Here is a 25,777-nt window from a genome sequence, read left to right on the forward strand (position 1 = left end):
CAGATTCCTAGAGAGGCAAAACAGGAAGAAAGGATAAATCACTTCCTGCCTTTCTCCCCCTTTCTTTGGGGGCTTCGGAGTTCCCCCAGCGGTGGGGGTGCGGTAGTTCCTTTGGCTGGGGTCCGCTGAGCGCCTTCCAGGCTCATTTGGGCGAAGGGGAGAGGAAACTGTGCTGCACTGCAGGGCTGGTGTGAGATGCCACGGTGGAGACCGCCGCCTCAAAGCAAGAGCAAAGAAAAGAAGGTATTTTATGCATGCACGCATGCATGCATGCATGCAGGTTCACAGACCACTTTCCAGTGAGCTGTTAACAAAAATGATATAATCATTTTAAAAGTCCAACAATAAAAATGCAGTAAATATAGCAATACATCAATGCAACAATAAGAATTATTGTTTTTGTTCCAGAGGGTGTCAGCGCCCACCCAGAGGGCCAGTGTGGCGTAGCGGCCAGAGTGTTGGACTGGGAGCCGGGAGATCCGGGTTCTAGTTCCCACTCAGCCATGGAGGCTCCCTGGGTGGCTTTGGGCCAGTCACAGACTCTCAGCCCAACCCACCTCACAGGGTTGTTGTTGTGAGGATAAAATGGAGAGGAGGAGGGTAACGTACACTGCCTTGGGTTCCTTGCAAGAGGAAAAAAGGCGGGATATAAATGCAATAAATAAATAAACAAACAACCTTCCCCATGCAGTTCCGGAGGTGGGAAATGTGGCATGTTTTGTACGCCTCCTGAAAAGGCACCTGTTTACCCAGATTTCCTCTGGCTTGTAATTAATTGCAATTAATCATATGCTGTTCCATCTTACCATGCCGTGTATTGCTTTTTATTGTTGCTGTAGTTGAAATTGTTTTTAATAGTGCATTTTAAATATTGATTTTTAATATTTTTATGTAAGCCACGGAGGGAGCAAGCCTATGTGGATTGATGGTCGACTCCGGGGGCAACCGTCTATCCAGTGCAGGGTGGGAGGAGTGGTGAGGAGCGGATCTCCTCCTCGCTCCTCCCGCCTGGCTTTTGCGGCTAGACAGCTGATATTGGCTGTCTAGCCGTGGGACCGCAGAGCGCAGGAAGCAGCGGCTGGATGACACATAGGGTGTGTCTTGCCAGCTTTTCCGACTGCCCTGGCCCACCCCCGAGAACACCCCATTTTCGCCGCTCTGCGCTGCTCTTACGAGTGTGGAGCACGGGGCTGATCCACGCTGCCTACAAGGCGGTGCAGGAGGGGGTGGGGGTCAGTTCTCCAGCATCCAACCTAAGTGCCCGTGCTCCTGGGAACCGACCTATCCTATGGCCATCTAGCTGCTGACTAGCTAGCTAGACGACCATAGGATTATTTGGTTTCCAGAGAACCCCCTCCCCACCCCCTCCCCCAGTGCCTCATAGGGAGCACGGATTGTCTACACTGTAAGAGCAGCACAGAGTGGGGGGAAAGGAGGCGTTCCCGGGGGCAGGGCAGGGAGTTCGTAAGTGCTGGTACAACATTTACTATGTGTTGTCCAGCCTCCCCACCCCACGCTCCAATGTCCTGCAGCCAGATAGCCGAAATCGGCCATCTAGCTGTGAACGCAGGGTGGTTGGAGCGTGGAGGAGAGGATCCTGTCCGCACTCCAGCCGCAGTGCATTGGACAGGCAGTTGCCTCTGAGTTTGGAGGCGGCCACCTATCTGCATAGGATTGCTCCCCTATAGATTTTATTATATTAAAGGGTATATAAGCATTAATAAACAAGTATCTAACTATAAAAATACAATAAATACACTAGTCAGCAATAAAATTATAGCCATACCGACTGGGTCACTGGTTGGTAGGGAGGCATCTGCAGGTTGTTAGGAACTGAGGGGGCTGGGTGGGGCTCCCCCCTCCCTTGCCCCATGATTATGGCTCAAAATAATTAGTTCTGGAAACAAATAGTGGGGAGGCCCTTGTCACAATTTAGCCCCTTGTTTTTAGCCCCTTGTTTCTAGCAATTTTAAAATTTAGCAATTTAGCAAAAATTTAGCAATTTTTAGCAATTCTAGCCCCTTGCTTTTAGTCCCTTGTTTTTAGCCCCTTGTCACAATTTGTCAATTTTGTGACCAATAGCGGGGAGGCCCTTGTCACAATTTAGGCCCTTGTCACAATTTTGAGCAATACTGGGGACCCAGTGCAAGCTGGAATAACTCTCAAGTGGTTCAACACAGTCAGATTTAATTTCAAAAGAGACATTTTAAAAAACTTTTAAATGATAATTGTATTTATTTCCATACAGGATAAAAAATAAAAATATTCCAGATATGGAATAATTCCCAAATGATGCTACAGTCAGATTTGATTTCAAGAGAGGATTAAAAAAAATCTAAACCTTTTTTATTGATGATTTTCTTGATTTCCATGCAGGTTACCATGGAAAAATACTAAGACTTATTGATAGGCAAATGGATTCAAAGGACAAGAAGAAAGCTACACAGTGGCGCAAACTTTAGGAAAATAAGCAAATAAGAAACTTGTTGCAATCAAGTTAACTTCTGAATAAGTGACAGATATTATGTGGTAAGTACATTCAACCAAAATGACATATCTCTGATCTGATAACCTGTCTAAGTGAGACACAGACCACTAGGCTCAGCTTTCCATAATCTTTAATACTACTGGAGATTTTTATTTTTAATTTGTATTTTATTGTTAGCCTCCTTGAGCACCCTTTTTTGGCAGAAAGGTAGAATATAAATGAATTAAATCAATAATAATTGTCATTAATTCCATGTCCTTCCAGTGGCTAGAGATTTCCCATCTAGCTGCCAATAAAAGGTTATCAAAGTCTTGTGTGTGTGTGTGTGTGTGTGTGTGATATATTCTGTATTATCATCAAAATGACTGAGCAGGAAAAGCTTTGCTCCCAGCTTTTACAATGTGGTGAAGTATAGTGCCGATTTCAGTAAAGACTTGGTCGTCAGAGATGGAAACTTCACAAACTTCGGGGATTCGCCAAAAGGAAGGTGAGACTCCAAAAGATTGCATCTCTTCAGAAGTTCTGGTGGTGCCGAAAAGACCAAAAAGTAGACACCAGCAGAGCTGCTCTGCAGAGTGCATTCCACAACTGGCATTCCATACCTTGTAGAGCTGGAAAAAGTGCAGAAAAGGGCAACTAAAATGATCAAGACACTGGAGCATCTCCCCTGTGAGGGAAGATGACAACAGCTGGGATTGTTTAGCTTGGAAAAAAGGAGGGTAAGGGGAGACATGATAGAGGAGTATAAAATTATGCGTGGCGTAGAGAATGTGGACAGGGAGACATTTTTCTCCCTCTGTCAAAATACTGGAACCCAAAGGGTTCCTTTGAACCCATGAAGCTGTTTGGTGGGAAATTCAGGACAGGTAAAAGGAAGGACTTTGTCACACAGCACAGAGTTAAACTATGGAATTAGCTACCTCAGGATGTAATGATGGCCACCAACTTAGGTGGCTTTAAAGGGGGTTAGATAAATACCTGGAGGAGAAGGCCATCAATGGCCACTAGTCCTGATGGCTATGGGCTCCCTCCAGTACCAGAGGCAGTATACTTATGTACACCCGTTGCTGGGTAACATGGGTGGGAGGGTGCTGTTGCACTCGTGTTGTGCTTGTGGGTTCCTGGTTGGCAGCTGGCTGGCCACTGTGTGAACAGAATGCTGGACCCTTGGTCTGATCCAGCAGGGCTCTTCTTGTGTTCTTATGGGGTGCAACAGTGAAAAGGCCATCTGCCTCAGTTGCCAACTGCCTCATCTCATTTGCTGCGAACACTCAGAGAAGGAACCTCCCTGCAGCCTCCAGACTCTAAACCTCATTCTTTGTCTGCCTTTCCTCCAGGGAGAAAACACAGCCACTGCCAGAGTCATCCCAGGTGACCTTTTGGCCCACGTGGAGGCTGCCTTTGGAGCACAGATGGGAGATTGATGTGGACGGTGCTGTCGGTTCTGAAGAAGGGAAAGGCCCTGAAACTATCCAGGCTGGAAGCAGTAAGGAATTCTGGGAAACAACTGCGCAAGAGCTCCTGAGTGGGGACACCCTCAGCTCGGATGTTCAGCGCCGGCGCTTCAGGCAGTTCCGCTACCGGGAAGCCAGGGCCCCCCGAGAAGTTTGCAGCCGACTCCACCACCTCTGCAATCGGTGGCTGAAGCCAGAGCAACACACCAAAAATCAGATCCTGGACCTGGTGATCCTGGAGCAGTTCCTGACTGTCCTTCCGCCAGAGTTGGAGAGCTGGGTGAGAGAATGTGGAGCGGAGACCAGCTCCCAGGCAGTGGCCCTGGCAGAAGGTTTCCTCCTGAGCCAGGCGAAAGAAATGAAGCAGGCAGAACAGCAGGTGAGACCGTGTTATCCTGGTGATTCCAAGGGGCTGAGAATATCTCCAGCTTTTTTTGTAGATCATCCAAGGACAGAATGTCCAACTCTCTCCCTGTGTCCACACTGGTGTAACTGGGCCTGGGCCTAGGGGCAACAGTCTAGGGACGCGTAGCCTGGCCGGGGGGCGGGGGATGACCACCCAGGGGGTGGAAGGGGATGGGGGAAGCAGCAAACATGGTCACGCTGGAGCCTGATGCACTCTTTCCTCTAATTTTTAAAAAACTTCTTATAGTCATGGAGGGGAGAGCTTGCTGGGCATGTATGTGGGTATAGATGCTCATGAAGGGCAACTAAAATGATCACGGGGCTGGAGCATCTCTCCTGTGAGGGGCGGTTACAGCAGCTGGGACTGGTTAGCTTGGAAAAAAGGAGGGTAAGGGGAGACATGAATTTTGCATGGTGTGGAGAATGTGGGGCGGGAGACATTTTTCTCCCTCTCTCACAATCCTAGAACCCAAAGGGCTCATCCCAGGAAGCTGATTGGTGGGAGATTCAGGACAGATAAAAGGAAGGATGTCTTCACACAGCACAGAGTTAGACCATGTATGGAACTTGCTACCACAAGACGTAGCGATGGCCACCAATCTGGATGGCTTTAAAAGCAGGTTAAACAAATTCCTGGAGAAGGCTATCTGTGGCTACTAGTCCTTTGGGGTTGGACTCGATGGTCTTGTAGGCCCCTTCCAACCCTACTATTCTATGATTCTTGATACCTCTATGCTACCTCCAGTACTGGAGGCAGTGAGCCTAAGTACACCAGTTGCTGGGGAACTTGGGTGGGGGGGTGCTGCTGCACTCATGTCCTCTTTGTGGGTTCCTGGTCGACAGCTGGTCGGCCACTGTGTGAACAGAACACCGGACTAGATGGAGACTTGGTCTGATCCAGCAGGGCAATTCTGATGTTATTTTATTTTTTAAAATATGATCCTGTTGTGCACCAAAATGGTGCTTACTCGCAAGTGAATGCGTGCGTTAGGGCAGCAAAAGTGAACTCCATTTTAGATCTGTAGCTGTGATGGGTGCTATGATTTCAGCGAGTCTTCAAGTACTTGAAAGGTTGTCACAGAGAAGAAGGCCAGGATCTCTTCTTGATCATCCCAGAGTGCAGGACACGGAATCATGGGCTCAAGTGACAGGAAGCCAGATTCCGGCTGAACATCAGGAAAAACTTCCTGACTGTAAGAGCAATATGACAATGGAACCAATTACCTGGAGAGGTGGTGGGCTCTCCCACACTGGAGGCCTTCAAGACGAGGCTGGACAGCCATTTGTCAGGGATGCTCTGACTTGGATTCCTGCATTGAGCAGGGGGTTGGACTTGATGGCCTTGTAGGCCCCTTCCAACCCTACTATTCTATGATTCTATGATTCTCTGAGTTTAAAATGTGAAACTGCGTGTGCTCAAGAGTATTTCTGTTTTATTTGGGTTTGTTTCTTTGTTGCTGTAATGTATCAGGAATGTAGAAGCAGTTGTAAAGCCTGAGATGGTGTGGGGAAGAGAAGAGAAATGTTAGTTCTATGCTTCACAATGGATGTAATACGCATGCTTGTGTAAAGCCACCAACACCGCCCCATACCCCAATTAAAGGCAGCCGCCGGCAAGATCACATCACTCCGGTGCTGAAGGAGTTGCACTGGTTACCAGTTGTTTTCCAGGCCAAATTGAAGGTGTTGGTTTTGACCTTTAAAACCCTATATGGTTTTGGCCCAGCCTATCTCAAGGAGCGCCTCCAGCAACACCAGACAGGCCACTTAACAAGATCAGCCTCGGATGGCCTTCTCTCTGTCCCATCAGCCAGGACAGCTAGACTGGTGGGGACGAGGGAGAGGGTCTTTTCTGTGGTGGCCCCCACTCTGTGGAACTCCCTCCCTGGGGAACTCCGCCATGCCTCCTCTTTAATGAGCTTCCGCTGTGCATTAACAACGTGGTTGTTCAGGCAGGCATTTGGGGTGGGTTAGGGTATTTTAGAAAATGTTTTTATTGTAGAATTTTATTGTTTTAAACTGTTTTATTATATGCTTTGTACGTCGCCCAGAGTGGCTGGGTGGCCAGCCAGATGGGCGATTAGTAAATTTAATAAATAAATGAAGCCCAGGATATAAAATTACCTGGCTGTACATCCAGTGCCCTTTTCTGCCCCATTAGCTTTGTCATTCTTTTTCCCTTTCATGTCATCAGCTTCCAACTTCTCTTTCAGGTGCAGGGGGCATCAGACACCAGGCAGAGGCCACTGTTCATGAGGACCACTCAGGAGAAGGATGGAGTGGCCAGCTTACTGGGTAAGGATATTCGGGGCGTATTTTTACTTTGTGTTTCTCGTGTATCTCTGAAATCAGTGGCCTGCATTCATGTTCCCTTGAGTCTGCAGGGATGATCCTTAGTTTCAGCCTCACTGAAGTTTTTAGGTTTCAACAGCTTAAGATTTCATACGTCTCAACCAGTGTGATGCGGAGCTGTTTCTCAGGGTCTGTTTCCTCTGAGTTGTGTGCTTTTCCTGAGGCAGCTGCCTCATGTTGCGTTTCTGGAAGGACACATGTTGGTTTTTTTTTTAAGCTCTTAGAGGTATTTTGCCTACTACAGCCAGACAAAGTCATTCTCCTTTAAGCAGCCTCCTTCTAGTCTTGCTGGGTGGGGGGCTGGGGGTGGTGTAGTTGGCATCTTGTGCTTTGCACCAGTTTGAAGAGCTAATCAGGCACTCGCCCCGCTCCTCCCTTGGCCAGGGGGAATAATGGAGTGTTGTGAATTCAGGCTGTCTCTCCGAAGAAGCTCCGGTCACCATCGGTTAGTAAGTTCAGTATTTTGTTTTGTGCCTGCTTTGTTTCTCTTCTAATCTTATAGCATTTTGTAATGAACTTTGTGGTGTAATGGGGAGTTTGGGGAATTCTTTCACACCAAACTCAAGGGAGGGAGAGTGTTTTGTTGTGGCCTAGCTTATCTGGGCAGTACACTACTAGATAAGGGTGCTGTTGTGCTCATGTCCTGCTTGTGGGTTTCCTGTGGGCAGCTGATCGGCCACTGTGTGAGTGGAATGCCAGACTAGATGGACCCTTGATCTGATCCAGCAGGCCTCTTCTTCTGTTCTTAGGAGATACTGAAGGAGGGAGATTCGGTTGGTTGTCTTTCCAACGGGCATGATCACTCCCAAAATCGTCATGACCAGCCTTCCCCAATCTGGTGCCCTCCGGATATTTTGGACCAACTCCCATAAGCCCCAGTCAGTGATTAGCAACGCTGGGAGTTGTAGTCCAAAACAGGGCACCAGGTTGGGGAAGGCTGATCGAAATAAACTTTTTGAATTATGCCTGAGAGCGAAAGTGGATAGAGGGTAGGGGGGTGTTGAAGGGATCTGTCCGGGAGTGGAGCTCACCAAGCTTTCCTCAGTTGCCCCCGCTCCCTCCCCTGGACTTCGGCTAGCTTCCCCGTGACCTGGCCCAACTCGATTTTCATCGAGTAGGGCCAGTTTGCAGATTTTCCAGGGTTTTAAAAATTCCCGTAAATAGAACGTTGCACAAAGTGCAGTTGCAGTGTGCATAATTTGCGTAAATTTCAGCTGCAAATTCAGCCACAATTTGTGCAAATTTCCGTTTATGAAAAACCCCTGAAAAATGTTCCGGGATTTCAGGACAAGCAAATGGAAGCTGAGCTGGGCAGGCAGTGGGAATCCGTCGGGCCCCAAAGGCCCGGACTTGAAAATGACGGACAGCCCTAGTGCAAAATGTGTGTTATTTTTCCTCCCGACTGAGATACGAAATGTTCGTAAAGGTAAAACATCATCCCACCACCCTTGTCTCCCTTTCAGGTGATGGAATGATGCTGGTGACACATCCGTGCTCATTTCTTCTTTGTGGTGGGATGGAAGCCTCTTTCACACAAGCAGATCGGGTAGGGGAGGAATCCATGAGGAGAAGGGCAGAGAGCAGCCAGGCTCCCTTTCTCTCTCCTCCTTGGCCTGAAAGAATCTCTCGTTTTCGGTTTACTTCTCTCAAAACTGCCCACCTCGAAGGCCATGGACACTGTCAAGGAGGGATTGCATCTTGCTGGATAATGGCCAGTCCTCTTGCCTTCATTCCCTTCGGGATCGCACAATACAGCGGGGGCCTGAGGGCCGAATTCCATTTTGGAGATGCTTCTGGGGGAGGCGGGGGGGGCAAATTCCAATGATGGGCAGAGCCAAACGCAAAAGGGGCAGGGCGAGAAACCCCCAATACCAGCATATTTTAGCTTAAATCTCTTATTGCCAGGAATTTCCTTGGGAGAGGCATTTTAAGCTTTTAGAATTGTGTGGGGAAATTGCACAAAAGCCCTGAAATGGTTGGTGGTTCGGAGGAAATGGGTGGAGCCAGGGGAGGGGGCGTGGCCCTTTGGGGACCCCTCACGGAGGCCTAGATTGTGGAACTGCCCCTGCATTATCTGTGAGGCTAAAATGTTCCTTCTTTCAGAGCCCAGTGAACTTTGAGGACGTCGCGGTGCATTTCACCAGGGCGGAGTGGGCTCTGCTGGATCCAGGCCAAAGGGCTCTGCACAGGGAAGCCATGGAGGAGAATTTTGCCAATGTGGCATCTCTGGGTAAGGATTCCTTGTTCCTTTGTTATGGAGAAGCTCTGACATGAAGTGTTGTTCACGTGTAGCTTGGGTTTGGGCGTCTTTGTTGGCATCTTTCATTCCTTCTCTATATCGTCCAAAAGCCAAAATTCTTTGGGTGGTTTGCAAAAAAAATTCAAAACTTTTAAAGTATAACATTGTACATAATATAAAAAACATTTACATACAAACATATAAACAGACAACACACACACACACACACGGATGTTGGAAAAATCCACAATGGAACCAATTTAGTTTGGATTTCTATGAAGCCCACCTGCCATTTCCACAGTGAACCGGCTTTTCCTGAGTCACATGGATTCCATGGACTTGGGGACTGGTTGTTTTACTTTCTGGAATGTAAAGCTAATGTATTCATAGAAAAATGCATAAAAAAACCCACCAGCTGAAAATGTACATTTCCTCCATAGGCCAAATGATAGAGTGAAAGGCACTGACAATCCACAAAATGCAGATGGAACGGATTTTACAAAATCCGTGCATCCCTGCACACACATATATACCGAGCAAAAAATACCAGGACCCAATTAAAAATCTTATCATATATTTTCAAATCCCTGGGAGCAGAGGAAAATCTTAACCTGGTGCCTAAAGGATGACAACATTGGCACCAGGGGGGCCTTATTGGGGAGATCATTCCATAATTTGTTGTTGTTCAGTCGTTCAGTCGTGTCCGACTCTTTGTGACCCCATGGACCATAGCATGCCAGGCCTTCCTGTCCTCCGCTCTCTCCCGGAGCGTGCTCAAGTTCATATTCATTGCATCATTCCATAATTGGGGGCCACCAATGAGAAGGCATCACCTTAGCGCCTTGTCTAATGTGCCACTTGTTCAGGATAAGGCTGCATGGGCAAGGGACTTTGTGGTAGGCAGCCAGGAGTGAAAGGATCATGACATCCTAGGCTACCTGCCTTTATTGTAATTGAAGTCCATAACCCAGGTATCCTCTACCCTAATTGAATTAAGAAGAGTTACCCTTCTGCAGTATGCAAAGTGCGGGAACTCTGGATAAACAAATGCTTTCCTGATCTCCAAGCTGCCACCATTGTCGAACAACCCCCCCGAGGGTGCCTTTTTAAGTTGGTCAATCTAATGCACTCGAACAAAATATACAGTTCTAACACATTCAGGCTTCAGGGTTACAACACCTGGGATTGTTTCGCTTGGAAAAAGGGCGAGTCATGGGAGACCTGATAGAGGCGTACAGAATTATGCACAGTGTGGAGAATGTGGATAGGGAGACATTTTTCTCCCTCTTTCAAAGTACTACAACCCCAAGGGGTCACCCCACGAAGCTGATTGGTGGGAGATTCAGGACAGATAAAAGGAAGGGCTTCTTCACACAGCACAGAGTTCAGCCGTGGAATTCACGTCCACAAGATGGAGTGCTGGCCACCAATTTGGATGGCTTTAAAAGGGGGTTGGACAAATTCCTCAAGGAGAAGGCTATCAATGGCTACTAGTCCTCATGGCTGTATGCTACCTCCAGTGTCAGAAGCAGTGAGCTTATGTACACCAGTTGCTAGAAATATGGCTGGGAGGGTGCATGTGGCTTTCCGTGGGCAGCTGGTTGGCCGCAGTGTGAACAGAGTGCTGGACTAGATGGAGATCTGATCCAGCAGGGCTCTTCTGGTGTTCTCACGTAAGTTAGATCAGCAGGTTAAAGTACCACCTGGATACCCACTGGGGTCCCCGACTTGATTGTCTCTTGGAAGCATGGCTTTTGTAATGTTTCGCCTGCCTTAACTCAGCCAAGAAGCTAAGGAAAACCTCTGTTCATCCTCAGGAGTCAAGCTGTTGTCCCCTTTGTGCAGTGCGCATACATGTGTGAATGGAAACATTGGCAGCAGCCCGTGGACTTTGGATGATGAAAACAATGTATAAATATTAACAAAGAATGCTGAGGAATTTTGGGGGGTACTGATGTGTTTCAGCACCCTGCATATTCCTCTCTGAGCCTGGCAAGATTCTGGGCTCTCTCCAAATGGTGATAGAGCCACAAGTCTTGTGTACATCTTCTCTGCTTTGTCACAGTTAATTGGTGATTTGAGGCCCCATTTCTGCCTTCTGCTGTAACCCGATCTTTCTGCCATTTCAGACAGTGATGTGCGAGGAAAAGGAAATAAGGAAAAACCACACGGAGAGCCCTTGGAAAGAATCGGCTGGAATGAGGAGCGAAGGGAAACTTTAGCAAGGCAGAAGAGGAGAAATCAGTCTTGTGTTGCTTCGCTTGGCAGTTTCCATGAAATCCAAATCCAAGAAAACATGGGGAAAAGCAAGAATAGGACTATGTGCTCTCTGTGTGGGGAAAGCTTCAGTTGTAAATCAAGTCTAAATGCTCATAGGAAAATCCACATGGGGGAGAAACCCTTTAAATGCTTGGAGTGCGGAAAGAGCTTTGGTCGAAACACACACCTTACTTCCCATCAAAGAACCCACACAGGGGAGAAGCCATTTAAATGCTTGGAATGTGGAAAGTATTTCAGTCATAGACTGAGCCTTACTTCCCATCAAAGCATTCACACGGGGGTGAAACCCTTTGAATGCTCAGAATGTAAGAAGCGCTTCTGTGACAAATCAACCCTGAAAAAACATCTGAGAATCCACACGGGGGAGAAACCGTACCAATGCTTGGTGTGTGGGAAGTCCTTTACTTATCGAATAAGCCTTACTTCCCATCAGAGCATTCACACGGGGGTGAAACCATTTGAATGCTCAGACTGTAAAAAAAGCTTCAGTGATAGATCAGCACTTAAAGGACATCTGAGAACCCACACAGGAGAGAAACCCTTTAAATGCTTGGAGTGTGGAAAGAGCTTTGGTCGAAACACACACCTTACTTCCCATCAAAGGATCCATACAGGGGAGAAGCCATTTAAATGCTTGGAGTGCGGAAAGTGCTTCACTCATCGAATCAGCCTTGCTTCCCATCAAAGTATTCACACAGGAGTGAAGCCATTTGAATGTTCAGATTGTAAGAAGAGCTTCTATGATAGATCGACCCTTAAAAAACATCTGAGAATCCACACAGGGGAGAAACCATACCAATGTTTGGAGTGTGGGAAGACCTTCTCCCGGAGGCCAAGCCTGACTTCTCATCGAAGAATCCACGCAGGTGAGATGCTTGGGTTGTATAGAAAGACCGCGCAATGTATTACCCCTTTTTACACATCAGAGGAGGAATATGTTACGGGTTTATATGATTACGTTTGTTGTAGAGATAGAAGATAGAGAGAGGGTTGGATCCAGATTTAAGTGGGACCAACTGTGCTGGCCAAAATGGACTTCCCTGTCCCCTCCTTTTCTTCTTCACACAGGGTATAGTTAAACTATGGAATTCACGTGCACAAGATGTAGTGATGGGCACCAATTTGGATGGCTTTCAAGGGGGACTGGACAAATTCCTGGAGGAGAAGGCTATCGATGGCTACTAGTCCTGATGGCTATGTGCTCCCTCCAGGAACAGAGGTAGTATGCCTATGTACACCATTTGCTGGGGAACATGGGTGGGAGGGTGCTCTTTCACTCATGTCCTACTTGTGGGCTTCCTGTGGGCCACTGTGTGAACAGAATGCTGGACTAGGTGGAGCCTTGGTTTGATCCAGCAGGGCTCTTCTTATGTTCTCCTTCCCACAGCAGCCGGTCCAGGCCCCTGAAAATGGACACAGAGAGATAAATGGGGGGGCGGGGGATCTGTGGTGTAGGCAGAAGAGTGGGGATCCCCACAGATCAGGTGACCGTCCACGAGCAGACCACTTCCTCTCGTGCCAGATCCCTTCCTTTTGAGGAAGGCAGATCCTGGATCTAACCCAAAGATGTTTGTCTCTCCCCTGTAATAAAATAACCCTGTGCTGGTATTCATGCAAAACTTTCCCTTCCTACCTGCCCTTCCCCACCCCCTTAGCTACCTATTTTTCATAAAATAGGGAGGAAGCTTCTCTTTGTCTGAAATGTTCTACAACTCCTTCATAGTTTCAGTTTCTCCTCTTCTGCACGCGTTCCAGTTCTGCTGTACCCCTTTCTGCATGGGGTGGATAGAACATCAGAACATCTCTGGTGCGGTCTCCTGTTTTCCACAAAAGCCAACCAGCTGCTTATGGAAAGCCCACAGCACAACATGAGGGCGGTAACACCCTCCTGTGTGTGTTCCCCAGCAAATGCCTCTGGTCCTGGAGGTAATATTTAGCCATCATAGTGGATTGTAGCTACTGTTAGCCTTATGCGCCATAGAACACAGAATTCCAAATGCAACCACACTGTTGCTTTGTATAATGGCATTTTATTCTCAATATGTTTGTAGCAGTCACAACCACAGGGTTTTCTTTTTCAGCGGCACTGTGCAAAAATGGACTTTTTCTCTGAGGTTTCCACCAGGTTATCGTGTCGTTAACACCTGGTATGCTGCATGGCGGGAATGGCTTCTAAATCACCCCACAGCCCGGCCAGAGCCTGTGAAACATGAATGGCTGCAAATTCACAACTGATTTTAACACCAATGGCCCCTTAAGAGAGTTTACACTATGCCAAATGTACAATTTCATTAGATATTTATGGACCTATTGAGCTCTAATCAAATATTAAAATACGAAGATGTCATGAAAACTTTAGATAACCAAAACCCACGTTGGTCTGAAGTTGATCCAGTCAGATTTAGAAGTTTGGTAGAAAAACATTTCTAGCTGAGGAAAATAATGTTTTGAGGCTGCTATATGAGAAAGAATGGCAATCGCTTAGTATCAAAAGGATACTTTAAAAAGCAGGGGGAAAGAAAAAAAATGTAATTGGTTGCATTCAAGACAATATAAATTTTGAGATATTGTGTGTATTTGGAATTACAGGAACAACATTTTGCTTTCATCCTGACATGCTAGCTTTCTATGTGCAGGAAATGGTTTTTGCACAATGGAGCATTCAGGACATGTGCACCCCTACTTGTCTTACGTACTGAGTGTACCATCTGTGTGAGAATGAGGCCTTGACAGATTGTTCCAAGACTCATCTTTTGAATGCTGCACTTGGATGTACTTTTCCTTATACCATCCCTCTAACTCCTATGTCCTGCATGGGCATGGAACCTTTGCTTCTGTTTCAGGTGCCCAAGAAGCCGTTCCTGGAGCTGTTCGCTGATTCCCATGCGTCAAGGCCATTCTGAAGCTTATGAGGTGTGAACAGCACAGGATGGCTCTGACAAGGACAGGGACTGTTTGATTTACTCTGTACCTGTTACGTATCAGTGGAATATGAAAGACGTTTGGGAAACGTTTGGTGGAAAAGAGTCCAGCAAGTGTGAGCTAGCATCCAAGCAGGGAGGCATGTCCTGCGATTTCCTGACATCAGTTAACTGTCTCTGCATTGCAGATCTCTTGACTTTTTATTTGTTTACAAGTTTTAGAAGGTGGAGGGAAGCATATATTTAAAAGACGTGTAACAAAGATGGAAGTGTGTGTGTAGATACGTATACACACGCGTGCATGCAGAAGTTAGCAACACGTTACCAAACATAGTTGCTTGGTTGTGACGGTTCCTATACGTTTTTCAAGAAATCCTATGGGTGGTGTACTCTGACAAGCACTGTATGCATTATTTGCATAGATTTGTTCATTTTCATGAATTCTTCTGGTTCTGGTAGCTAAGGAGTGGAGACGAGCAGTCTTGTAGGACACCAAAGTCCCGTCCCCCCCCCGCCTGAGGAAGCTGACTTTCTACTACCTGGAAATGGGACTTTTGAGGGTTACATTTCCTCCAGCTAATGAGATCATGCTTCTCAATTTATTTCTGTTAACTGAAACTCAACATTAAAAAAACGAAGATCATGGCATCTGGCCCCATCACTTCCTGGCATATAGAAGGGGAAGAAATGGAAGCAGTGACAGATTTTACTTTCTTGGGCTCCAAGATCACCGCAGACGGTGACTGTAGCCATGAAATTAAAAGATGCTTGCTCCTTGGGAGGAAAGCTATGGCCAACCTAGACAGCATAGTAAGAAGCAGAGACATCACCTTGCCGACAAAGGTCCGTCTAATCAAAGCTATGGTTTTCCCAGTAGTAATGTATGGCTGTGAGAGCTGGACTATAAGGAAGGCTGAGCGCCGAAGAATCGATGCTTTCGAACTGTGGTGCTGGAGAAGACTCTGACGAGTCCCCTGGACTGCAAGGAGGTCAAATCAGTCCATCCTAAAGGAAATCAACCCTGAGTGCTCATTGGAAGGACAGATACTGAAGCTGAAGCTCCAATATTTTGGCCACCTAATGCGAAGAGAAAATTCCCTGGAAAAGACCCTGATGCTGGGAAAGACTGAAGGCAAAAGGAGAAGGGGACGGCAGAGGATGAGATGGCTAGATAGCATCACGGATGCAATGAATATGAACTTGAGCACGCTCCGGGAGAGAGCGCAGGACAGGAAGGCCTGGCGTGCTATGGTCCATGGGGTCACGAAGAGTCGGACACGACTGAACGACTGAACAACAACACACTACCTAAAATAAATATCCAGCATTGCTAATATAACAGCTGTAGGGTTTCTCATTACTTTTACTCTCTGCTTCATGTGGGTTCTCTGTGGGTTCAGTACTCGCTGTGGGTTCCACTTCAGGCTGGAGACAGGCCTGGGTAACTTCTGAGCTTTATATTTTCAGAATGGGGGAGCAGCCCTTGGGTTGTATCTGATGGTGGTCCGCCAGTGGGAGGAAAGTACTGATGGAACAGATTTCCCCCTTCAGACTCCACACACTCTCCAAATCTGCTCTGGAGGACAAGGGGTGGAGGGGAGGACAAGGAAGTCCTGTGGTGCAAGTGGAAGTCCTGTTAAGTGAACAGACTTATGGTTGTTTGGCCAGCTGTTGGAGTCAACCCTTTGTGTGTGTCCTTGTCCCAGTTCATGCCAAGTGCAACCTGAAACCTAAGACCAACCGTTTATAGCACCTAGAAGAGCCTAATCTTGTGAAGTCTGCAATCTGCTCCTACACTCCCCAGGAAAACTATGGCCTGGTTCACATGTCATGGCTACCCAGGGTTTAAAGAGACCCTGGGTAGCTGCAAATGAGCAGGAGCAAGCCAGCCTGCTATCTCTTGGCTGCCCAGCTGCTCCCGCTGAGTTAAAGAACAGAGGGACACTCTATCCCTGGGTTGGTTATCATGATGTCCAAACCTGGAATTGTAGGCTGTTGGAGGAAGAACAACCCAGATTTGTAAACGATGGTTGCTCGTTCCTGCTTCATTATCAACACCCCATGGTTAACAAACCATAGGTTGTTTGCGATGTGCGAACAGGGTCTAACACTAAATGTCAGCTAGCTTTCTCCAACTTGGCAGGCTGCAGATTTGCTGGCTGGTGGAAAATGGAAGTTGTAGTCTAACACACCTGGAGGGCTTGGTGATGGCTGTTGTTGACTTTATGGCTTCAACACCAGGTTGGCTTTTTTCTTCCTCCAGCTCAGTCTGGAGAACATGAAAGATTGCCTGCTATTTTGTGACATTTGGCTTAGTCCTAATAATAGGTATTGATTGCCCAGCTGAGGCTGTGCCACGAGGTGTGCTTGAACAGATGAAGCCCCTGTACCCGGAACCAGGTAGTTGCTCTGTCTAGCCCAGGAATGTCTGATCTGACTGAGAAGCTGCTCCTTAAGGCAGTGGAAAGTGCATCATAAGAAAAGCCACGCTGGATCAGGCCATGGCGCCATCTAGTCCAGCATTCTGTTCACACAGTGACCAACCGGCTGTCAATGGGAAACCCACAAGAAGGATGCGAGTGCAACAGCACCCCCCCGCCCACGTTCCCCAGGAATTGGTGTACATAGGCACACTGCTTCTGCTACTGGAGGTGACATATAGCCATCAAGTCAGGTAGCCATTGATAGCCTTCTCCTTCATGAAATTGGTGCCATGACTACATCATGTGGCAGCAAATTCCTCAGTTTAACCATGCACTGTATGAAGAAGTCCGTCCTTTTATCTGTCCTGAATCTCCCACCAAGCAGCTTCATGCGATGACCCCTTTGGGTTCTAGGATTATGAGAGAGGGAGAAAAATGTCTCCCTATCCACTTTGTCAACACTATGCATAATTCTGTACACCTCTCTCATGTCTCCCCTTACTCCACTATTTCAAAGCAAAAACAATAGATTTTTCAAGATTTTTTAACAAGAGTAGTGTCTGTGATGAACTCCCTCTCTGGAAAGATCCTTGAACAAAAAACAGCCATAGATCCCCAAATTTGCATCTCTACACATTTCAGACTGACTGTCTAGCTTCCTCTTCTTCTCCCCCATAACTCAGCTTATATAAAAGAAGTACAGTACAAATCACCAGGTCCTACCAGGCTATTGGCCGATCAGTTTGAATTTCCCTCCCCTGGAAGCCCCAACCCCATAGAAATCCTTGGGCTTTTAAAGATCTCCTTTCTCTTTGAGTGGCAAGCAAGGAGGCAACATCAGTCTAGCTCTGCTGGGTATGGGTCTCCTCTTCCCCACCTGAATGCAGGTTTGTTGAGTTACTCTTAGGATTCTTATACAGTCATGTGAAAAAGAAAGTACACCCTCTTCGAGTTTTATGGTTTTACATATCAGGACATAATAAAAATCATCTGGTCCTTAGCAGGTCTTAAAATTAGGTAACTACAACCTCGGATGAACAACAACACATGACATACCGTGTCATTATTTATTTTACAGAAATAAAGCCAAAATGGAGAAGCCATGTGTGAAAAACTAAGTACATCCATACTGCTTCCAGAGGTATGAAGAGGCTAAATAGCAGCCAGGCGCTGCTAATCAAATGCCCTTGATTAACTGATCATCAGCAAGTGTGACGACCTCTATAAAAGCCAAAGTCTCCGGAGTTTGCTCGTCTCGAGCATTCAGGTGTGTGTTAACACAATGCCAAAGAGTAAAGACATCAGCAGTGATCTTAGAGAAGCAATTGTTGCTGCCCATCTATCTGGGAAGGGTTATAAGGCCATTTCCAAACAGTTTAAAATCCATCATTCTACAGTGAGGAAGATTATTCACAAGTGGAAAACATTCAAGACAGTTGCCAATCTTCCCAGGAGTGGACATCCCAGCAAATTCACCCCAAGGGCAGACCGTGCAATGCTCAGAGAAATTGCAAAACATCCAAGAGTTACCTCTCAGTCTCTACAGGCCTCAGTATGTTAAATGTTAAAGTTCATGACAGTACAATTAGAAAAAGACTGAACAAGTATGGTTTGTTTAGAAGGGTTGCCAGGAGAAAGCCTCTTCTCTCTAAAAAGAACATGGCAGCATGGCTTAGGTTTGCAAAGTTGCATCTGAACAAATCACAAGACTTCTGGAACAATGTCCTTTGGACAGACGAGACCAAAGTGGAGATGTTTGGCCATAATGCACAGCGCCACATTTGGCAAAAACCAAACACAGCATATCAGCACAAGCATCTCATACCAACTGTCAAGCATGGTGGTGGAAGGGTGATGATTCGGGCTTGTTTTGCAGCCACAGGACCTGGGCACCTTGCAGTCATTGAGTCGACCATGACGTTCTCTGTATACCAAAGTATTCTAGAGTCAAATGTGAGGCCATCTGTCCGACAGCTAAAGCTTGGCCGAAATTGGGTCACGCAACAGGACAATGATCCCAAGCACACCAGCAAATCTACAACAGAATGGCTGAAAAAGAAAAGAATCAAGGTGTTGCAATGGCCCAGTCAAAGTCCAGACCTCAACCCGATTGAAATGCTGTGGCGGGACCTTAAGAGAGCTGTGAATAAACAAATGGCTGCAAACCTCAATGAACTGAAGCAATGTTGTAAAGAAGAGTGAGCCAAAATTCCTCCACAACGATGTGAGAGACTGATAAAGTCATACAGCAAATGATTACTTCAAGTTATTGCTGCTAAGGGTGGTTCTACAAGCTATTGAATCATAAGGTGTACTTAGTTTGTCACACATGGCTTGTCCATTTTGGCTTTATTTCTGTAAAATAAACAATGACATGGCGTAATATGTCATGTGTTGTTGTTCATTCAAGGTTGTATTTACCTAATATTTACCTGAGGACCAGATGATTTTTATTATGTCCTGATACGTAAAACCATAGAACTCAAAGAGGGTGTACTTTCTTTTTCACATGACTGTAAGTCAGGTTTAGTGAGCTAGTCTGATGTTTCATGGTGCAATCCTATGCATGTTTAGATAGGAAAAAAAGTCCTACAATTCCCAGCATGACCCAGCCAGCAGGGCTGGCTAGAGGGATGCTGGGAGTTGTAGGACTTTCTCCTGTCTAAACATGCATAGGATTCTGTCTTTATTTTTAAAAAGCAACTGACTGTTCTCGGCATCTCTCTGCTTGGTTCTTTAATAAATATATTGGGCTGGAAACTTGTTTGATTTGATTCTCTGGCCTGGCTTGAAAGTTGGGCCTCACTCGTGTGCAGGATGGGTTGGCAAACACACTAACCAGGTTGTCAAGGAGTTAAAAGGAGGCTCTGAAAGAGGGCCCTATCTTCCGTCATATATTTTATTTATTTATTTATTTATTTATTTCATTTCTATACCGCCCAATAGCCGAAGCTCTCTGGGCGGTTCACAAAAACTAAAACCAAACAACACACAATAAAACAATTTAAAATATATAGAACATTAAAACCACAATATAACAATACAACCACAATAAAACCTAGCAGCAGTACAGGAGTTTAAAATACAGATTTAAAACAGCAAAGATAAAAATTTAGAAAGCTAAAATGCCTGGGAAAATAAAAAGGTCTTCACCTGGCGCTGAAAGGAGTACAATGTAGGCGCCAGGCGAACCTCACTAGGGAGCTCTTTCCAGAGCCGGGGTGCCACAACAGAAAAAGCCCTCCTCCTAGTAGCCACCCGCCTCACTTCCTTTGGCAGGGGCTCACGGAGAAGGGCCGCTGATGATGACCTTAAGGTCCGGGCAGGCACATATGGGAGGAGGCGATCCTTCAGGTAACCTGGCCCCAAGCCGTTAAAGGCTTTGAATGTTAACACCAGCACTTTGGCATATATAAAACCCATAAGCCTGTCTTCCCCTGTGGGCAGGATATTAAAAAGACGGGATGGGAGTAGTGATGGTGCTACCTCTGAGGGATACAGGCAAAAAGGGTGCCTTACAACGTGGCCTACTTTGCAGGGGGGAGGGGCAGACATACCGATTTGTCACAGAGCCACATACCCATCATCTAGAAAATGAGCCACCACATTTCTTTTGATTTTGTCTGCCCGCTCCCTTCTCTTTTCTACCTCAGGCTAGAAGTGAGAGCTGCCCATAGAAAATAACACTGAAATTCAGGATTTTAGCATAGCTGTGATTGGTGGTTTTTGTTAGTTTTTTTAAAACAACAACTACAGGAGCCCCTGCTCTAATTCCTGTCTTACTTCATACGAAAAGTGGGATTAAAAAATAATAATAAACGTAATAAGCGCCCCTGCCAATCTCAATAGAATCCGTTGGTATTGTCTCCATAGAATGTCAGAACTCTGGCTGACTCCAGGAATGGGAACCCATTCTTATTCCCTTGTTTTGTGGGGAGAAGAGGCGAAGAAAGGGTGTACAATAACCCTGCAGTGTATTCGAGTGTTGTGCCAACATTTATTTTTGTTAAGGAAATGCAACGGGGGACAGAAGCTATGAAGTTGATTGCAGCATTGGTGCTGAGGGAAGGGTGATTAACTGCCATCATCAGAGGTGCGTTTGGTGGCCGCGCACAACAGGGCCTTCTTGGTGGCTTCTCCCAGGTTGTTGCATTCGCTGGCAAAGGAGGCTTGGTTCACTCCCTCTCTATCCTTCCAATGGCAGGCAAAGAGCGCTTTATTCAAGGAGGCCCTTTGGCCTGTAAGTGGGTCTGTGGGTTGGGTGCTCTTTTTATTCTATAATTGTTATGTTTTTATTGTATTTTATTGTGTTTTAATCTACCTTAAATTGTTTTTGTAAGCTGCTTTGAGTAACTTTTTTTGGTAGAAAGGCGGGCTATAAATCAAATAAATAAACAAACAAACCCTTTTCTGAAGAGGATCTGGGTTTTTCCCCACCAATGAGCAGGAAAATAAGACATTTTCCATTGGTGGATGGAAGGGCATTTTGATTGCAAGAAGTTAGACAAAGAGAAAGGGTAAATCCCTCCCCACCCCAAAACACTTCTGAGATCGACTTTGAGCACAAACTCACCCAGAGACCGGCAAAAGAGTGGTTTGAGCTTCAGGGTTGTAAAAGGGTGTTTCAAAATGTTCCGGTGGGCATTCCTCTGTGCTCTGCAACTTGATCACTTTCAGAAGGTGTCTCTTTACGAAGGACAGTCCTCTGCTGGCTGTCGGACACACAGTCCTGTGTGCAAGGGCCTCCTCTATTTGAGCAGCTGACGGGTCCAAGTCCAGTTTAAAGGGAAAGAACCAACAGACGGCAGAGCAGCAGGTGTTGCACAAATTATGCTCAAGTTCGTTCCCTCTAGGAGGGATATGCCAATATCCCCTGAGAGACACACAGAACTCTGAGATTCAGTCCAACGCAGTTTTATTTGGCAGGAGACAAACAGCGCTGTTCGGGTGGATTCTCGCAGCTAACGCCACAAAGGAGAACCACACCCTAGATGTTTTTGGTACAGCTTATATGCATTCAGTATAATGACCTCATTAGCTATGCAGGGTGGGCCATGTAATATTCATGAACTTCATAAGCATGCATAGTTGACATGTCTCTACGGCTGACCTGTCCTTGCAAGCTGGGCAGGAAGCGATCTAGCTGGAACTGGTCCTACCCAGCGGCAGGAGTGGCGGCTACTCGAGGTGGGGGGGGCCCCTCTGGCTGTACCTGATATGAAACAGACCGTTACTGTTGGTGTCAACAAGGCAGTTGATAAGACTATCTCCCTCTGGGACTTTCCACTGTAGGAGGCTGCCTCAGATGGCTGCCAATACTTTGAGATGGTGCCTCTTTGGTTCTATCACAGGGGCCTTGAAATTGCCCATAAACTGTTAGCAGACTGAAGGAGGGAACCCTTCAGGTATCTGGACAAAAAAGCACTGCAAGTTGGATCATTGTGAAGATGTTTAATTGAAGCCCCTCTTAGTTTGCCCTACATAATTTTTTTTTACAAGGGCACTGGATAACATACACCACGTTATCGCTATTGCGTGTGGAAAAATCGAGATCATACACCCTTTTGTCAGCAGGATTAACAAATGATAAACACCTGTGAGGGTGTTTGGTGCCCTCTGGGTACAGCGGCCCCACTTAGGACTTGTTGCTGAGGACCAGAAGAAAGGCTGATATTGGTATGGACTAGCCAATCCTTAAGATTTCTAGGAAGTCTGAATGTAAATGAAGGTTGTTTTTTGGTGTTCTGGGATGACATCTGACAGGTGCCAGTATTTTCTCACACTGTTGCATACATTTTTGTTGATGGAATCAAAAGGGAGACTGTACACAAGCCTTTCTTGAGGAGGGCAAATTCTAGCAGTCAAAATATCTCTGTTTTTTGGGGTGGCATTATATTTTGCTACCGCCAACACCGTTCTGGAGTAGCCTCCATTTTGTAAATTGGTATGGCAACCCACTCCAGTATTCTTGCCAAGAAAACCCCATGGAACGTATCACAAGGCTAAAAGGTATGACGCCGGAAGATGAGCCCCTCAGGTCGGAAGGTGTCCAATATACTACTGGGGAAGAGCAGAGGGAATTTCCAAGTAGCGCCAGAAAGAGTGAAGCGGCTGGGCCAAAGCCGAAAGGACACTCAGCTGTGGATGTGTCTGGTGGTGAAAAGAAAGTCTGATGCTGTAAAGAACAATATTGTTTAGGAAACTGGAATGTAAGATCAATGAATCGAGGTAAGGTGGAGGTGGTCAAACATGAGATGGCAAGACTGAACATCGACATCTTGGGAATCAGCGAACTCAAATGGACAGGCATGGGCGAATGTAATTCAGGTGACCATTATATCTACTACTGTGGGCAAGAATCCCTTAGAAGAAATGGAGTAGCACTCATAGTCAACAAAAGGGTGGGAAAAGCAGTACTGGGGTACAATCTCAAAAACGAGAGAATGATCTCAGTACGAATCCAAGGCAAACCATTCAACATCACAGTAATTCAAGTCTATGCCCCAACCACTGAGGCCAAAGAAGCTGAGGTTGATCGGTTCTGTGAAGACCTACAACACCTTCTAGAACTAACACCAAAAAAAGATGTCCTCTTCATCATAGGGGATTGGAATGCTAAAGTAGGAAGTCAAGAAATCACCGGGATAACAGGCAGGCATGGCCTTGGTGTACAAAATGAAGCAGGACAAACGCTAATAGAGTTTTGCCAAGCGAACACGCTGATCATAGCAAACACTCTTTTCCAACAGCACAAGAGACGACTCAACACATGGACATCACCAGATGGTCAATATCGAAATCAGATTGATTATGTCCTTTGCAGCCAAAGATGGAGAAGCTCCATACAGTCAGTAAAAACAAGACCTGGAGCTGACTGTGGCTCACATCATGAGCTTCTTGTTGCAAAATTTTGGCTTAAATTGAAGAACGTAGGGAAACCACTAAACCATTCAGGTATGACCTAAATCATATCCCTTATGAATATACAGTGGAGGTGAGGAATAGATTTCATAGATGGGAAAGACTAGAGATCTCTTCAAGAAAATTGGAGATCTCAAGGGAACGTTTTGTGCAAAGATGGGCATGATAAAGGACAAAGAAGGCAGGGACCTAACAGAAGCAGATGAGATTAAGAGGTGGAAAGAATACACAGAAGAACTATACAGGAAAGATCTTAATGTCCCTGATAGCCATGATAGTGCGGTCACTGAACTTGAGCCAGACATCCTAGAGAGTGAAGTCAAGTGGGCCTTAGGAAGCATTAGTAACAACAAAGCTAGCGGAGATGACAAGTCTTCCAGCCGAGCTATTTAAAATCCTAAAAGATGATGCTGTTAAAGTGCTGCACTCAATATGCCAACAAATTTGGAACACTCAACAGTGGCCGCAAGACTGGAAAAGGTCAGTTTACATTCCAATTCCAAAGAAGGGCAACGCCAAAGAGTGTTCAAACTACCGCACAATTGCGCACATTTCACATGCCAGCAAGGTGATGCTCAAAATCCTACAAGCTAGGCTTCAGCAGTATGCGAACCGAGAACTACCGGAAGTACAAGCTGGGTTTCGAAGAGGCAGAGGAACTAGAGATCAAATCTCCAACATTCGCTGGATCATGGAGAAAGCAAGAGAATTCCAGAAAAACGTCTATTTCTGCTTCATTGACTACGCTAAAGCCTTTGATTGTGTGGATCATAACAAACTGTGGCAAATTCTTAAAGTGATGGGAGTACCAGACCACCTTACCTGTCTCCTGAGAAACCTGTACGAGGGTCAAGAAGCAACAGTGAATGAAGCAGAAATAGACACTTTTCTGGAATTCTCTTGCTTTCTCCATGATCCAGCGAATAACTTCAATCCCATTGATTTCAATAGGTCTTCTCTAAGTGTGACTAAATTTGAATCCAACCCAGTAACAGCAGCTTGAGCCTCAGGGATGCAACATATTTCTTTGCTTATTTACTTTATATCCTGCCTTTCTGCCCCCCAAATGGTGCTCAGTAACTATAAAATCCAGATTAAAAACAAAATCTTAACTAAAACATAACACAAAAACAAATACGTTAAAAGTGCAACAATAAAAGAAATAAACCGCACCAGCCAATTAAAAAACCCTTCATTAACAGATCGGCTTATAATATGCCAAAGGCCAGCCTGAATAAAAACAGCTACCTGTGAAATGACAACAGGCAGGGCTAACCGTTAGCCTACTTTAGCAGGGAGCTTCATAGGTTGGAACATTTATTCATTTTATTCATTTACCCAAATATTCATTTAGCCAAATATGAAGGGTGCAATCCTACTCATGCTTAGACCAAGCAAAAAGTGCTACAATTCCCAGCATGCCCCAATCAGCAATCCTTCTCCTGCCCTGAATGGATATTTTTATTTCATTTAAGAAAACTGATACCCTGCTCTGCAATTGTGATCACAATGCTCAAGGTGGCTAATTACAAAATGAATCATTAGGTAGTGAATCCATAATTCAACCGTGCTTTCAAATTCTGGAAATAAGGAAATACCTTGCAAATAACATTTTCAATTTTATTCAGCTCCTCAGTAAGGGCCTGAATGGGCAGAGCTAGAGCGGCATCTAGGAAGGGGAGGGGGGCGACCCACTTCCTGCTCATGCCCTCTCCCTCCCCTCTTTTGTGTCCGAGGCTGGATCTGCATCGGTGTCTGCTGGGAAGGAGGATCTGGTGAGTTATGAGAGGCTGGAGGAGTGGAAAAGGGGAGACCAATGGAGGCTGCGGTGCAAAACTCTATGCAGGCACTAAACAGAGGAGAGGGAGAGGCCTGGTTTGCATGTAACAACACCCAAAGTATGGATTGAGTACGGGTTGTCGTTGAATCGTGGGTTGTTGGTACGCGTGACCCCTGCACTGTGGTTTAACTATGGGTTGTTAATCGCGAACACCCAGGAAGAGAATCTGTTGTTTGTTGTTGGGTTGTGGCTCTGGTTTGTTCCTGGTTAACAACCCAGAGTTAAACCATAGCGCAGGGTTCGCAAGTAACGGCAACGCACGATTCAATGACAACCCATACTCAACCCATAGTTTGGTTGTTGTTCGGTGAGAACCAGGTCTGAGAGAGAGAGGGAGGAGGCAGGAAAAAGACAGAGAGAGGGAGAGACGGCAGACTGGCAGAAAAGAGAGAAAGAGAGAGACGGAGAGAAAAGGCAGGCGGAAAAGAGAGAGAGGGGGGAGAACGCAGACAGA

The 25,777-nt window shown here is 46.1% G+C and overlaps 2 protein-coding genes across 5 annotated transcripts in view; one reads left to right on the forward strand and one right to left on the reverse strand.

Annotated features, from left to right (window-relative positions):
- LOC146356224 (uncharacterized) overlaps window positions 1–21,578 on the reverse strand; it is a 34,893-nt gene extending 13,315 nt beyond the window's left edge. The window contains exon 1 of the mRNA XM_084831310.1: window positions 21,136–21,578. The gene's annotated coding sequence lies outside the window, so the exon portion shown is untranslated. The remainder of the gene's footprint in view (window positions 1–21,135) is intronic.
- On the forward strand, window positions 31–17,147 carry LOC146356225 (zinc finger protein 75D-like). Of its 4 annotated transcripts, XR_014787277.1 has the most exons (9): window positions 31–243; window positions 2,377–2,529; window positions 3,826–4,321; window positions 6,561–6,642; window positions 8,163–8,245; window positions 8,803–8,929; window positions 11,068–12,084; window positions 12,287–12,437; window positions 14,062–17,147. XR_014787277.1 is itself a non-coding variant. In XM_084831579.1 (8 exons), exons 2-8 carry the CDS (start codon window positions 2,525–2,527, stop codon window positions 12,295–12,297), a joined length of 1,821 nt encoding a protein of 606 aa, XP_084687705.1. In that variant the 5' UTR covers window positions 31–243; window positions 2,377–2,524; the 3' UTR covers window positions 12,298–17,147. The 4 variants fall into 4 exon arrangements, 3 of the variants coding, with proteins under 3 accessions (XP_084687705.1, XP_084687704.1, XP_084687703.1); XM_084831579.1 differs by having other exon boundaries at window positions 12,287–17,147; XM_084831578.1 differs by lacking the exon at window positions 12,287–12,437.
- Window positions 21,579–25,777: the final 4,199 nt, after the last annotated feature.

The sequence above is a fragment of the Heloderma suspectum genome, chromosome 2 (assembly GCF_057233095.1).
Source record: "Heloderma suspectum isolate Gila_16-S chromosome 2, 16-S_ref, whole genome shotgun sequence".
Taxonomy (NCBI): domain Eukaryota; kingdom Metazoa; phylum Chordata; class Lepidosauria; order Squamata; family Helodermatidae; genus Heloderma; species Heloderma suspectum.